Source organism: Sinocyclocheilus grahami, unplaced genomic scaffold (assembly GCF_001515645.1).
Source record: "Sinocyclocheilus grahami isolate Dianchi unplaced genomic scaffold, SAMN03320097.WGS_v1.1 scaffold276.1, whole genome shotgun sequence".
In the NCBI taxonomy this organism is placed as follows: domain Eukaryota; kingdom Metazoa; phylum Chordata; class Actinopteri; order Cypriniformes; family Cyprinidae; genus Sinocyclocheilus; species Sinocyclocheilus grahami.
This window is the reverse complement of record NW_015505455.1, coordinates 371,408-384,704: the sequence shown is the minus strand read 5'-3', so window position 1 is coordinate 384,704 and position 13,297 is coordinate 371,408. Positions and strand designations below refer to the sequence as shown.

Below are 13,297 nucleotides of genomic sequence, written 5' to 3'. Positions count from 1 at the left end.
GATGGTTTATATTGTTTCCTACTGAAAATCTGACTAATCTGAGTTTCTCTGAAAAGAGGGTAATATCTATGGATACTGACTTTTATTATTCTACAGATTTAATTCCTGTACCTTTTCTTATGGTGATTTGTATGTTAAATAAAACATAATTCTTAATGTAAGACACAAAGTTCCAGTTTTGTTAAATCATTAAAAAAAGGTTTATTATCAATGTAAAACGACACTGCGCCTTTTCATAAACACTACAGTATCTTCACCATGCCTGACACATTTAGAACTGTTATTAATAAGCAAGACCCATGCGGAGTCCCTCCAATCTGGACTTATATCACACCAGATGGATAGACATGCCACCCTTTACTGACAATCTCTTTAAAGGAATCACAGTTTTGAAAAATAATTCAGCGCGCTAGGTTTACATTGTATATGTACATCTCTAAAATTTCCATTTATAGATATATTCTTTATTTACAAAGGCTTCTTCAGGTATTGTATACTCCTAAAGGCTGAAACAAAAAGGAAAAAAAGTTACAGGATTTCGGTTTATGGAAGACTAAATAATACTGTAGTCAAAATATGGTAACAGCAAAAAATACAAATAAAATCAGACCAAACCGACAACATTAACTCGTGTTGTGCACTATAAAAAAAAAAAAAAAAAGCATCATAAATGTTTAGCGTCATAACCTCTTCTCTAATTAGCACTCTTCAATGCCTCATTACAACACCTGTCTTGACAAAAAGCACAGCATATGAATCGTGTGGACAAACATAGCAGTATTCATACTACAAACCATTTTCTTTACTAAGCATAATGTAGACGAACATTCAGTTAAAAATGAAAATCTGTCATATTGATCAAATATTATTTAGTGTTTGTTTGACTACTGATGTTACACAGATATTACTATTTATTCTCATAGCAGTAGGAAATTGGACAGAACTCACCAAAAGAAAGCACTGGTTTGGGAAATGGCAGTAGTACTGTTGATTGGTGAGTGTCAACACATAGTGAGGAAACGCAGTCATTTGTGACTGGATTCTGGGAGAGACAGCTCTTAGCTAGACACCAGACAACAGAGGCCAAAGAAACGCCGCTTTCTCTGCCGGACCAACGGGTATGGCGTCAGATTCAACAAACTGCTGTCATCTGTAGACACAAAAACAGATCATTGTAAAACAGCAGCAACCATTAAAGGATCACCTGTCCTTTCATTGGCCAATGTATACATTTAATGAAACATTATTTTTAATTCAACATTCAAAAGTTTTGTTACCATCTAGGCAAAATAAGCTCCAATTTGCAAATCTAATTTTGGAATAAAATCAAAATATTGCAAAAATGGAAATAAAAATAAAATTGTGGCCACTGGGGACATGTGGACAATAACTGCATTATTATTACTATTACTATTATTTTCTGGCAAATAATCCTATTACATATAAGGCCATCTTTAATGCTAAGTGAATCTTAAATATATTACCATTCAAAAGTTTGGGGTCAGTATGTAGGCAAAATAAGCTCCAATTTGCAAATCTAATTTTGGAATAAAATCAAAATATTGCAAAAATGGAAATAAAAATAAAATTGTGGCCACTGGGGACATGTGGACAATAACTGCATTATTATTACTATTACTATTACTATTATTTTCTGGCAAATAATCCTATTACGTATAAGGCCATCTTTAATGCTAAGTGAATCTTAAATATATTACCATTCAAAAGTTTGGGGTCAGTATGATTTTTTTTTAGAAAGGATGCATTAATAAAAAATGACAGTAAAGACATTTACAATGTTACAAAATATTCAAATAGATTTCAGATAAATGCTGTTCTTTTAAACTTTCTATTCATCAAAGTGAAAAATATCAAGGTTTCCACAAAGAATTTAAGCAGCTGTTTTAACACTGATAATAATAAGAAATATTTCTTGGATCAGCAAAGCAGCATATTAGAATCATTTCTGAAGGATCATGTGACACTGAAGACTGGAGTAATATCTGCTGAAAATTCAGCTTTCCATCACAGGAATGAATTACATTTTTTAATATATTAAAATAGACAACAGTTTTTTTTTAAATACTATTTTACAATATTACTGTTTTACTGTATTGTTGATCAAATTAATGCAGCCTCGGTGAGCATGCTTTCAAAAACAGCCCCAAACATTTGAACGGTAGTACAGATTAACAATTTGAGACCTTGATTGTGCTGAAAGATTGTTGTTTGATGCCCATTTTGTGTAAGTTTTCAATAAATATGTCAGTAAAATTAGCCAAAATATTCAGAAAGCCGAGTGATATTACCTTGGTTTTTCAGTGGTAAAGGCATGGTCTCCCTGAGTTTGCTAAGCAGATTTTTCATTTCCGTCATGTCCCTAGAACAGTGAAGAACCGTTTCAGATTCAAACTGTCAGTTTCACAGAAAAAGAAATGGAGATCCTGTTCATCAGCTCAGACTATTCACCTCTCGATGTTCTCAATGTCTGTGGCCACCAGGAAGTAAGTCTGCGGACAGTCCGGCGGATTGGAGGACGTGTCTTCCAGGATTGGGATGTCAGAGCTGTCCTCTTTCTTACTGTCTACCTTTGTAGCTCCTGAATAATGTTTTCCTGGAACACATACAGTGAGACATCACTGGCAGACTCTAGAGAAACAAAAATGGTCAAAATGTGCCATCTCAAGGTTTGACCTCAGGGCAACAAGTCAACCTGCTCCAAGAGCATCCATATTTACTGTTTCTGATCAGATACAAAACACAGAAACTATCAGCGTCAACTCCTGCAAACATTAAGCCGCTAGAAGGCTCTACAGTTGGACAAGCCAGGCTTCATCAACGTCAGTTTCTGTTTCCTGCTGAGAGCCCATGCAGGGGTGCCCTCACAGCATTACCTTTCCTGTGGAGCTGCAGGGATCCCAGCAGACACACAGACTTCAGCATCTCCGTCAGGTACATTTCCAAACAGCACTGCAGCTGGATGAAGAGGCGGCAGATCTCCGGATGTATTTCTCCATCTTCTGGGCTGTGAAAAAAAGCATCAATAATGCATCTTCGATCTAGATTCTGCAGAGTTCTGGCCCCGAGCCCTGCGCTTCAACCTGTCTAATTTCTCACAAGTTACATTTCCCTGCATTCCTATGCCTCGCAGTCACCCAAAAAGTGACCAATGATGGAAGTTATGAGTCTGAGACACATTGTATGGCATGCTGGGCAATACAGCTAAAGCATTTACTGCATATATTGGTATTTTTCAGCCTTTTGATGATATTCAATTTATGTGTATTTATTGTTTGCACTGAAATTGCTTAACAGTGTCTTTTTCAAATCTGTATGACCATCAGTTTAGAGTTTTGAGTTGATGTCTGGAAACAGAACTGATTCACAGAAGTACATCAAACTTACCAGTTCTAACACAATTTTTGCTATTAAAACATCAGTCTTGATAGTTTAAAACATGACCAAATAAAAAGCCCATTGAAATCATGGCAATATTCAAGATGTCAGCAAAATCATTGTGAATATACTGTATCATGAATATTCAGTACTATATTTCTCTCTAAGTAGATGTTTGACTATTTCTGAGCAGCATGTTTACAAGGCTGTTCAGACAAGCTAGAGCTCTAAACATTAGCTCAGTGGCGAGTGAGAATTCTCAGAAAATCATTATTTCTCAGAATCATACGCCTGTAATTACTGCTCTGTAATTCCCAGGTGTAATGCTGTGGCATGGTGGATACTTTATTTTTCTGTTCTTGAATTACTTGGGACAGAGAGATGGACCAAATGCAGGCATAAAAGATAAAGCACGTAAAGCAAGGCCATAACCACGTCTTGACCATTCTAGTTGTAAAGTAATCATTTTGCAAAAAATGCAAATAATATTTTAAAATATGCACATATTCACTCTTATTTGTACACGGTCGAAAATCCAAAACATGTCTCATCGCATTCAGTTCACAATGACATGAATCACATAAATGATACCTTATTTTGATTCAATTTGAGAAAAAAGTAGGGTAGTTTGCATCACTGACGTCAGTCGTTTAACATTTATATCGTAACACAGCTGTCAGATATAAATGTTTTGATACTTCCATCTTACCTTGTTTCCTTTTAACATTAAAACTGAAGCTTGGTGCTGGAATTTACACTCGTTTTTGTGTACAGTAAACCTCGCCGCCTTTGATTTGATTGGCAATCTCAATCATTTTGACATTGACGAGCGCTGTCAGACCGCTAAGCAGACCAGCTTAAAATGTCACTTTCTAAACCTTTTTGTCATCCTAACAGCAAACAGAGTGGTGCGTAATCGAGTGCAGCAGAGCATTGCAAGAATTTCAAATATTGGGGAGGGCAATTTGAGAGCTATAGTAAAGATTTATTGTGTTCTTAGAATGTGAAATCGTGTCACAGATCTGTGATTTATGGTAAATGCACAGTAGAATGCATCATTTCCAACTTAATTAACATTTATCTTGCTTTCCAAATATAGTGCATGGTAAGCCAGTAAGCACTAGCTGATATTTATTACCTAAATGTTGCTGTGAAGGTGAAATTTTGTCACAGTTTCATAATATATAACATGATTTCAACAGGGGGCCCATGACCCCTAGAGGGGCCTCAGGGGTACTGCAAGCTAATTATTACTTGATTTAAAAAAAAATAAAAAAATAAAATATTAATTTCAAACAAAGCTAAAGAAGCTAATGTTCAGCTAAATGTCTCATTGACCCTCCCACATTAAAATGCACTATGTTAGCATGTAATGTACATATATGATTCTTTGCATCCATAATCAAATACTTGAGCCCATAAAGAAATGCACCGTAGCACTGGAGTGTTTTATAACTGTAAAATAAATTAACTCACTGATATTTCAAGTGATAGGATACATTAGTTTATCTAACATGCCAGATTATATTCATTGTGAATATACTGTATCATGAATATTCAGTACTATATTTCTCTCTAAGTAGATGTTTGACTATTTCTGAGCAGCATGTTTACAAGGCTGTTCAGACAAGCTAGAGCTCTAAACATTAGCTCAGTGGCGAGTGAGAATTCTCAGAAAATCATTATTTCTCAGAATCATACGCCTGTAATTACTGCTCTGTAATTCCCAGGTGTAATGCTGTGGCATGGTGGATACTTTATTTTTCTGTTCTTGAATTACTTGGGACAGAGAGATGGACCAAATGCAGGCATAAAAGATAAAGCACGTAAAGCAAGGCCATAACCACGTCTTGACCATTCTAGTTGTAAAGTAATCATTTTGCAAAAAATGCAAATAATATTTTAAAATATGCACATATTCACTCTTATTTGTACACGGTCGAAAATCCAAAACATGTCTCATCGCATTCAGTTCACAATGACATGAATCACATAAATGATACCTTATTTTGATTCAATTTGAGAAAAAAGTAGGGTAGTTTGCATCACTGACGTCAGTCGTTTAACATTTATATCGTAACACAGCTGTCAGATATAAATGTTTTGATACTTCCATCTTACCTTGTTTCCTTTTAACATTAAAACTGAAGCTTGGTGCTGGAATTTACACTCGTTTTTGTGTACAGTAAACCTCGCCGCCTTTGATTTGATTGGCAATCTCAATCATTTTGACATTGACGAGCGCTGTCAGACCGCTAAGCAGACCAGCTTAAAATGTCACTTTCTAAACCTTTTTGTCATCCTAACAGCAAACAGAGTGGTGCGTAATCGAGTGCAGCAGAGCATTGCAAGAATTTCAAATATTGGGGAGGGCAATTTGAGAGCTATAGTAAAGATTTATTGTGTTCTTAGAATGTGAAATCGTGTCACAGATCTGTGATTTATGGTAAATGCACAGTAGAATGCATCATTTCCAACTTAATTAACATTTATCTTGCTTTCCAAATATAGTGCATGGTAAGCCAGTAAGCACTAGCTGATATTTATTACCTAAATGTTGCTGTGAAGGTGAAATTTTGTCACAGTTTCATAATATATAACATGATTTCAACAGGGGGCCCATGACCCCTAGAGGGGCCTCAGGGGTACTGCAAGCTAATTATTACTTGATTTTAAAAAAATTTAAAAAAAATTAAAAATAAATAAATAAAATATTAATTTCAAACAAAGCTAAAGAAGCTAATGTTCAGCTAAATGTCTCATTGACCCTCCCACATTAAAATGCACTATGTTAGCATGTAATGTACATATATGATTCTTTGCATCCATAATCAAATACTTGAGCCCATAAAGAAATGCACCGTAGCACTGGAGTGTTTTATAACTGTAAAATAAATTAACTCACTGATATTTCAAGTGATAGGATACATTAGTTTATCTAACATGCCAGATTATATATATATATATATATATATATATATATATACACATATATATATATATATATAAAGCATGGGCTATATGCATGTACAGAACTATGTTTTTACCCTGATATTGCAGAAAGATTTTGATGTGCGGTCCGTGCCATCTCACAGCCTTTTGTGCGTGTCTTGTGCATTTCCACACGCAGAGAGGGACAATCAGTGGAAATCTCTCCAATAGAGATAACCAACTCCCTATAGAGGGCCACAAGTGTATTGAACTCCTGGACAACCTGATGGAAGAAAGAAAAACAAGAAATGCAAACTGAGAAAATGTAAAGCTCACAAAACCATTTTAACCTCGAAAATGTATGAAGCACATAAAGGAAACGTGACAACACATTGATGAAATGACATGTATCCAAAATGTCGACTTTTTTTTTTTCATTCTGAACATCGAAACAACCTGACAATGTCACAAAGGTAAAACAGGCTATTTGTTGGAGAGCAGCATGTGCGTGTCTTGTGCATTTCCACACGCAGAGAGGGACAATCAGTGGAAATCTCTCCAATAGAGATAACCAACTCCCTATAGAGGGCCACAAGTGTATTGAACTCCTGGACAACCTGATGGAAGAAAGAAAAACAAGAAATGCAAACTGAGAAAATTTAAAGCTCACAAAACCATTTTAACCTCGAAAATGTATGAAGCACATAAAGGAAACGTGACAACACATTGATGAAATGACATGTATCCAAAATGTCAACTTTTTTTTTTCATTCTGAACATCGAAACAACCTGACAATGTCACAAAGGTAAAACAGGCTATTTGTTGGAGAGCAGCGCCACAAGCGACAGATGCTCATGCCATTTTATCAACATTTGGTGGAAAGGAAGCGTTTAATGGCAAGCTGATTTAACAAATACCTTTAGAATCTATTGTTATATTACTTGCATGTTTTCATGTTTTTAATTACTCATAAGCAATCTCATAGTGACTGCTATGTTTTTTTTTTATTTCAGTAGTAACTATTCATTACAAATGAGTATTTATTTCAGTGGTGACCAATGTTCCCTCTAAGGCTGCGCACTTCTTATGTCACGACCGCTCAGAAGAAATAATCAAGCTGATTTAACAAATACCTTTAGAATCTATTGTTATATTACTTGCATGTTTTCATGTTTTTAATTACTCATAAGCAATCTCATAGTGACTGCTATGTTTTTTTTTTATTTCAGTAGTAACTATTCATTACAAATGAGTATTTATTTCAGTAGTGACCAATGTTCCCTCTAAGCTGCGTGCGTGCGCGGCCGCGCACTTCTTATGTCACGACCGCGCAGAAGAAATAATATGCCATGCACAGGACAGACGCAAAAATGAAATGTAAAATAATTGCAATGCTCTGGCTAACCGCTATAGAGTTGGTGTCGCTATAGAGTTAGAACCGGTAAATGCGTTTTACAGGTTTCATAGAAAGAGAACTGCTTCATTTTTTCATATTAGTTTAATATATTATATTATTATAAAGAATTGAACTGTACTGCATGATATTTTTAAAACTATTTATTAAATACAATTTATTGGTAACACAGCACTGTAAAAAAATGTTTTCTCAGATAACCTAAAATCTGCATCATTTAGTTACATCAATCAAATGTAAATAGCACATTAAAGCTAAAAGTTTCACACTTTTATTGTGTGTGAGCTGTACAGTTCTGGTATAAAGAATATTTTTGCTCAGGTGGCCAAAATGTTCGCCCAATAGAGAAAAGTTTTGCTCAGCAAGAAATATAATTAGAGGGAACATTGGTGCATTTTTTCATATTAGTTTAATATATTATATTATTATAAAGAATTGAACTGTACTGCATGATATTTTTAAAACTATTTATTAAATACAATTTATTGGTAACACAGCACTGTAAAAAAATGTTTTCTCAGATAACCTAAAATGTGCATCATTTAGTTACATCAATCAAATGTAAATAGCACATTAAAGCTAAAAGTTTCACACTTTTATTGTGTGTGAGCTGTACAGTTCTGGTATAAAGAATATTTTTGCTCAGGTGGCCAAAATGTTCACCCAATAGAGAAAAGTTTTGCTCAGCAAGAAATATAATTAGAGGGAACATTGGTAGTGACTAGTATCTATTCTATTCAGTCATTAGCACTTATTCACTCACTACTATAGCGACAACTGTTCCATTATACATTATACAGCCTACTGCATATTTTTGTCGAATTATATAGGAATCTGTGGGTCAGATGCCAACTACTGACTGGCCACAAGTTGCTTACAAATACTTCAGCACTTATAGCAACACTAGAATAGTTACCAGCAACAACTGGGATGCACATTAGTCATAATGAACAGCTAAATCTGCACCACAGAATTCAATGTCAAAAATTCTACGCAATTGGTCAATGTTAACATGGCTTGCCACAAGCCTTCTGCCTGTTAATGGGGCAGACTCCTCAAACACAACACACAAGCTAGTGGGCTTTCCAAATGTGCTCGCAGTTTTAACCTAAAATGGAGCACTAACTCTCCATGCCATAATCTGCCAGATGAAACGTTTCTGGAAAATCAGCCCGAGAAAATTAAGCTGGAACAGGACAAGTCACAGACCTCCAAGCCAAATCACTCAATGTGTAACGTCCCTAGTGTCGCATTATACATTTAGGATGTTGGCACTTGCAGAACACTGCGTGAATTTCAAATAATGCTTGAACAATCAGCAGGATTCAGAGAGGAATAATGCAGTGGGTCATGACGCAGGCTTATACGCACCATTCTGCAGTCCGCTACGGCACGCAGAGCTTCGCTGCTCTCCCGGCGCTCCGGCTCTCTGGACGGGGGCTTACTGCCGATCTGGAAAATGGTCCCGGCAGATCTGGGGCGGTTTTTGCGCCCATTCGGTGCAGAACTCATGCATACACATCAAGTGAAGAAACTGCCCTGATATAAAATGCTGATTGATCAATGCGTTGCAACTCGTTTGGTAAATTTCTTACTCAATTGATCGATCTGCCCGTGTCTTGCTCCTGGATTCTCTCCGCATTGCCACGATGCAGAAGCCGAGTCACCTTCATTCACTCCAGCAGAGAGCTGAAGTGTCCTTGCAGGGCTTCATCTTCTTCAGCAGAGAGAAATGCGATAACAAAGAACCAGATGCAAACATCTCTTGATGCCCCGTATAGTCCTTCAACGAAGAAATAACAGCCGCTTTTAAACGAAACACCTCCCCGCGACAAATAATCGCTACTCGAAATACACTAATATGCGCCGCAAGCTGAAATGATCAACTCTACGTGGCGTTTATTGAGAGTAGGTAGCAGAAGGTGATCTAAGAGCGCTATTCTAACCTTGATAGGTGCAGTTGCTTGAGGCATGACGCGGTTGAACACACTGCACTCTCATAGGATGAGAATACTAATGCAACAGATTCACCAACTCCAGTGTGTTCACGGCTTCATCAAGTGTGCCACTGAAAGGAAGCAGTAAAAACATACAAGAGAAATCATAGGCAGCTAAAATCTATCTAACCTGCTGGAATTTCAAAAAATAAATCAAATACACCGTAAGACTAGTTAAAGTGTCTTTCTGAGGCTGGTTGCATAAAATGCTTAGACTAGTCTTAAAAGTTAGTCATCTAATTTATTCTTACTTTTTAATTCAAATTAGAGCAGTCTACGTTTTCGTAACTGATTTTAAAAAGTTATGACCAGTCTTGAAGAAAAAAAATTGATGACTAACTTTTTAAAACTAGTCTAAGCAGTTTGTGCAACTGGCCCCTGTCTTAGCTGGTCTTTGTGTCTTGCCAAGCTGGAAAAACGCTTTAAAACCAAACAGACAGACATACTGGATCAAGCTGGAAGACAAATCATCTTAGACTGGTTAAAGTTTTGTATGTATGTGTGTGCGTGTAATATGTTTCTTATGTAAGCCATTTCAAATGAATCTTATTAAATATTCATAAAAGTAAAGTATCTCACGTTTGGTTATTAGAAAATGTTTTAGTGGTTCTAAATGTTTAGTGGTTGACTCATACTGTTTATCGTATCAAATCCTAATTGTACAAAAAGCAAGCAGCAAAATTAGACTTAAAATTGGATGAGTTTCTAATAGCAGCCTGTTTTGTTGTACTCTGCCAAATCATTAGAAACCACTGCATTTGAGATAGAGTGAAAAATTTAAGGGGGTCTGAATACTTTCCGTACCCACTGTATATATATATATATAGTATTGCAAAAGTCTGTATTAGACAGGATAATGGTTTAATTACAGATCTAAGACAACATACTGAGCATTAGGTATTGAGACCAGACAAAGAACCTTTATGGCCAGTTTAGAAATACTGTAAAAACAAACAAGGATGGTTCAAAACAAATGAGATATTCTTATACTCAGCATATTCTATGGATAGTTTAGAAGCTGGCCTGTAATTATGGATAGTTTAGTTTACAAACCTGAACGTTGCACTTTGGAAATTAGCTGTAAGAGAAGACCTTCACAAATGCATTCACTCTGGATATACAGCATGTGAATACAACTTGTAGTGAAATGAATAGTCCACTCGTGTGATTATCCATGCAAAGCTTCCCCATGCAGTCAGCCAAAATTCTGTTTAAAAGCAAACAGATATTAGGCAAACCACAATCTCAAAAATCATCTTTACAGTAAATGGATCATCACGCTCTGGAATTTTGGCTGCATGCATTCATTTCTCTCTATGATTGGTTGGTGTTTCCTACGCATAGTCCAGAAGCAGCTGCAGCGCATGATTCCCTTCTTGACGACTTTTGTATTGTCCTGAAAGATCTGAAACACCGCAGACAGCGTCCCTGTGCCTTCTCTTTAAAAAGAGAGGAAGAAGAAATAGCAGAAGAAGCAGAAGATAATGAAGCCAATGACCCAGTTGACGGAGTATATATAGATGATCACCATGTCCATGTCAAATCGCCAACCATGCGAATCATCTTCAAAGTTGAAGGCATCAAGCCGGTAGCCCCCGTGAGGGAACTGGCGTCTGCCGATTGGACTTGCCTGCCTTTGAAAGCCTAAGAAAGACATATAAGATATATAGAGAGTGGGAGAGAAAAAGAGAAAGACAAAGAACAATGAGCATTACTACCATATGAAGAATAACAACTGAATCTGCAAAGTTTATTTAGGAGGGAAATCAGTGAAATAGATATAAATATTGTTTTACCTCCAAAAATTCGAAACTGTTTACGGCAGCTTGGAAGAGGCCATTTAGCACAGCCCGCTTTCTGGAAACTCTGTTTCCGAGACAGGTATTCTTTTGGGAAGAACGTACGGGCTGTATGGTTCAGTTCTGTGAAGAGTGGGATGTGTGAATTTATTTATCTGTTAATCATTAGTGTGCTCAGTGCAATGTGCATTACTTTAAGAAAGCCCAAATAGATTTATCATATCTCATACAGCTTGTTTCTCACATCAGATTCTGCCATATTTGATGTCATTTGAAATCAATAGAAGAGCCTAATTTCTATTCAATCACTATGAAAAACCATAGAGTGCAACTGGAATGAAAAATCCCATTCATTTTCCCACTAAGAAAATGTTTTTAAATCCCTATGGACAACATAAATGGAAAAAGTACTTCCAAAAGAGTCTGAAAAATGTAGGCGCTCACTCTTGTGCTCAATCCCACTTAAAAGGTCCGTAATGTGGGGGAAGGATGTTACATTTGATCTTTCCCTTACATTTGAAGCCCACATTAGTTCCATTGCTAACAATATCTTCATAACTTATCTCTATGCCACATCCTTAGCCATAAAGATGATTTTGTCCTTGCATTATCACTGCACGTCTTGATTATTGCAATGCACTACTCTGCAAAACTATTAGCAGACTACAGTATATTCAAATATTCAGTATATTCAGCAGTCAATAAATATATAGTTTAAGATACAAAATTCTTCTTTTGACCTTCTCTGACCCATCTTTCTGAGTTCCTCCATCTTTACATGCCAGCACTCTTAGGTCCTTTAATTCAAGACTACTTTATTCACTGTCATGAACTTTCTTAGAGCTTAAGCTCTATTCTCACAGCACTTCTTCCCTCCTCGTTGTTAATCTTTGTCTTACAGAACAGTTTAAAGGCCAACCCAGAAGGCTAATGCTACATGGGTTTCCTTGGGAATTTCTAATTGGTTTTAGTCCATTTAGCCTCTTATTTGTTATGTAGCAACTTGTTAGCAACTTTATTAAGCACACAAAGGTTTAAAAATTCAGGCTTGAGGTATGACTTTGTGTATTTTATGTTGTTGAAAATAATGTGAAAATCTCTTCAAGTAATGTGAACCACGGACCTCGTTTTACTCACGAATCTAAACCGCTATCTAAACCCATAGGAAATTCCAGAGGATATCGATTGCTCGTAAATCCTAATTGTCTTCAGGGTTTTAGGACTACAAAGTGAAGAGCTCTATTGTGCTCTTTTGTTTGTTTTGCTCGTTTCCCTCTTTTGATGTTATTTGTTATGTTTATGCATTGCTTCTTTCCTTGCAAACATTTTTTGTTTACGTTCTGTTCAATGTTGGTTTGCATATTTATGGTGTGTCCTTGAGCTTTGGAGGAAAAAAAACATGTATTACTATTAATAATAATAGTAATATTTAACAATAATAATAATGTTGATATTATTGTTAACAGTTTTTGACAAATTTCCAAATAAGATCAACATAAAATCACAACAACAACAATAAAAAATATCAGTATTAGCTGTTTTTGCAACCTCTTTGACAAATCACAATAATGATAATAGTAATATTAACAACAAATTATAAAATAAATTAATATTAGTAGCTTTGTATTAACTATTAGCTAGCTATTCTTTAATTATCATTTTTTTATTAGCTAGAGTTGTCGTTTTGTTTGGTTATTTTAAGCGTCTCTCCCCCCCCCCCCCCCCCCCCCCCCCCCCCCACAAACCCAATTTTTTCCTT

The 13,297-nt window shown here is 36.0% G+C and overlaps 2 protein-coding genes across 4 annotated transcripts in view; both read right to left on the bottom strand.

Annotated features, from left to right (window-relative positions):
- Positions 1-635: 635 nt before the first annotated feature.
- Positions 636-9,983, bottom strand: rgs7bpa (regulator of G protein signaling 7 binding protein a). Of its 3 annotated transcripts, XM_016291753.1 has the most exons (8): positions 9,689-9,983; positions 9,114-9,525; positions 6,832-6,944; positions 6,444-6,497; positions 2,895-3,025; positions 2,470-2,614; positions 2,310-2,380; positions 636-1,150 (listed from the first exon to the last, which is right to left on the bottom strand). In XM_016291753.1, the coding sequence occupies exons 2-8, from the start codon at positions 9,252-9,254 to the stop codon at positions 1,059-1,061; spliced, it is 747 nt and encodes a 248-aa protein (XP_016147239.1). In that variant the 5' UTR covers positions 9,255-9,525; positions 9,689-9,983; the 3' UTR covers positions 636-1,058. The 3 variants fall into 3 exon arrangements, with proteins under 3 accessions (XP_016147239.1, XP_016147238.1, XP_016147240.1); XM_016291752.1 differs by having other exon boundaries at positions 9,114-9,983; XM_016291754.1 differs by lacking the exon at positions 6,832-6,944 and having other exon boundaries at positions 6,444-6,610; positions 9,114-9,983.
- A 592-nt stretch (positions 9,984-10,575) lies between these two features.
- The window catches only part of LOC107599991 (E3 ubiquitin-protein ligase RNF180-like), an 8,579-nt gene continuing 5,857 nt past the window's right edge, over positions 10,576-13,297 (bottom strand). The window contains exons 3-4 of the mRNA XM_016291751.1: positions 11,536-11,661; positions 10,576-11,383 (exon numbers count right to left, since the gene is read on the bottom strand). Coding sequence (XP_016147237.1) covers positions 11,181-11,383; positions 11,536-11,661 — 329 coding nt within the window. The 3' untranslated portion in view covers positions 10,576-11,180. The remainder of the gene's footprint in view (positions 11,384-11,535; positions 11,662-13,297) is intronic.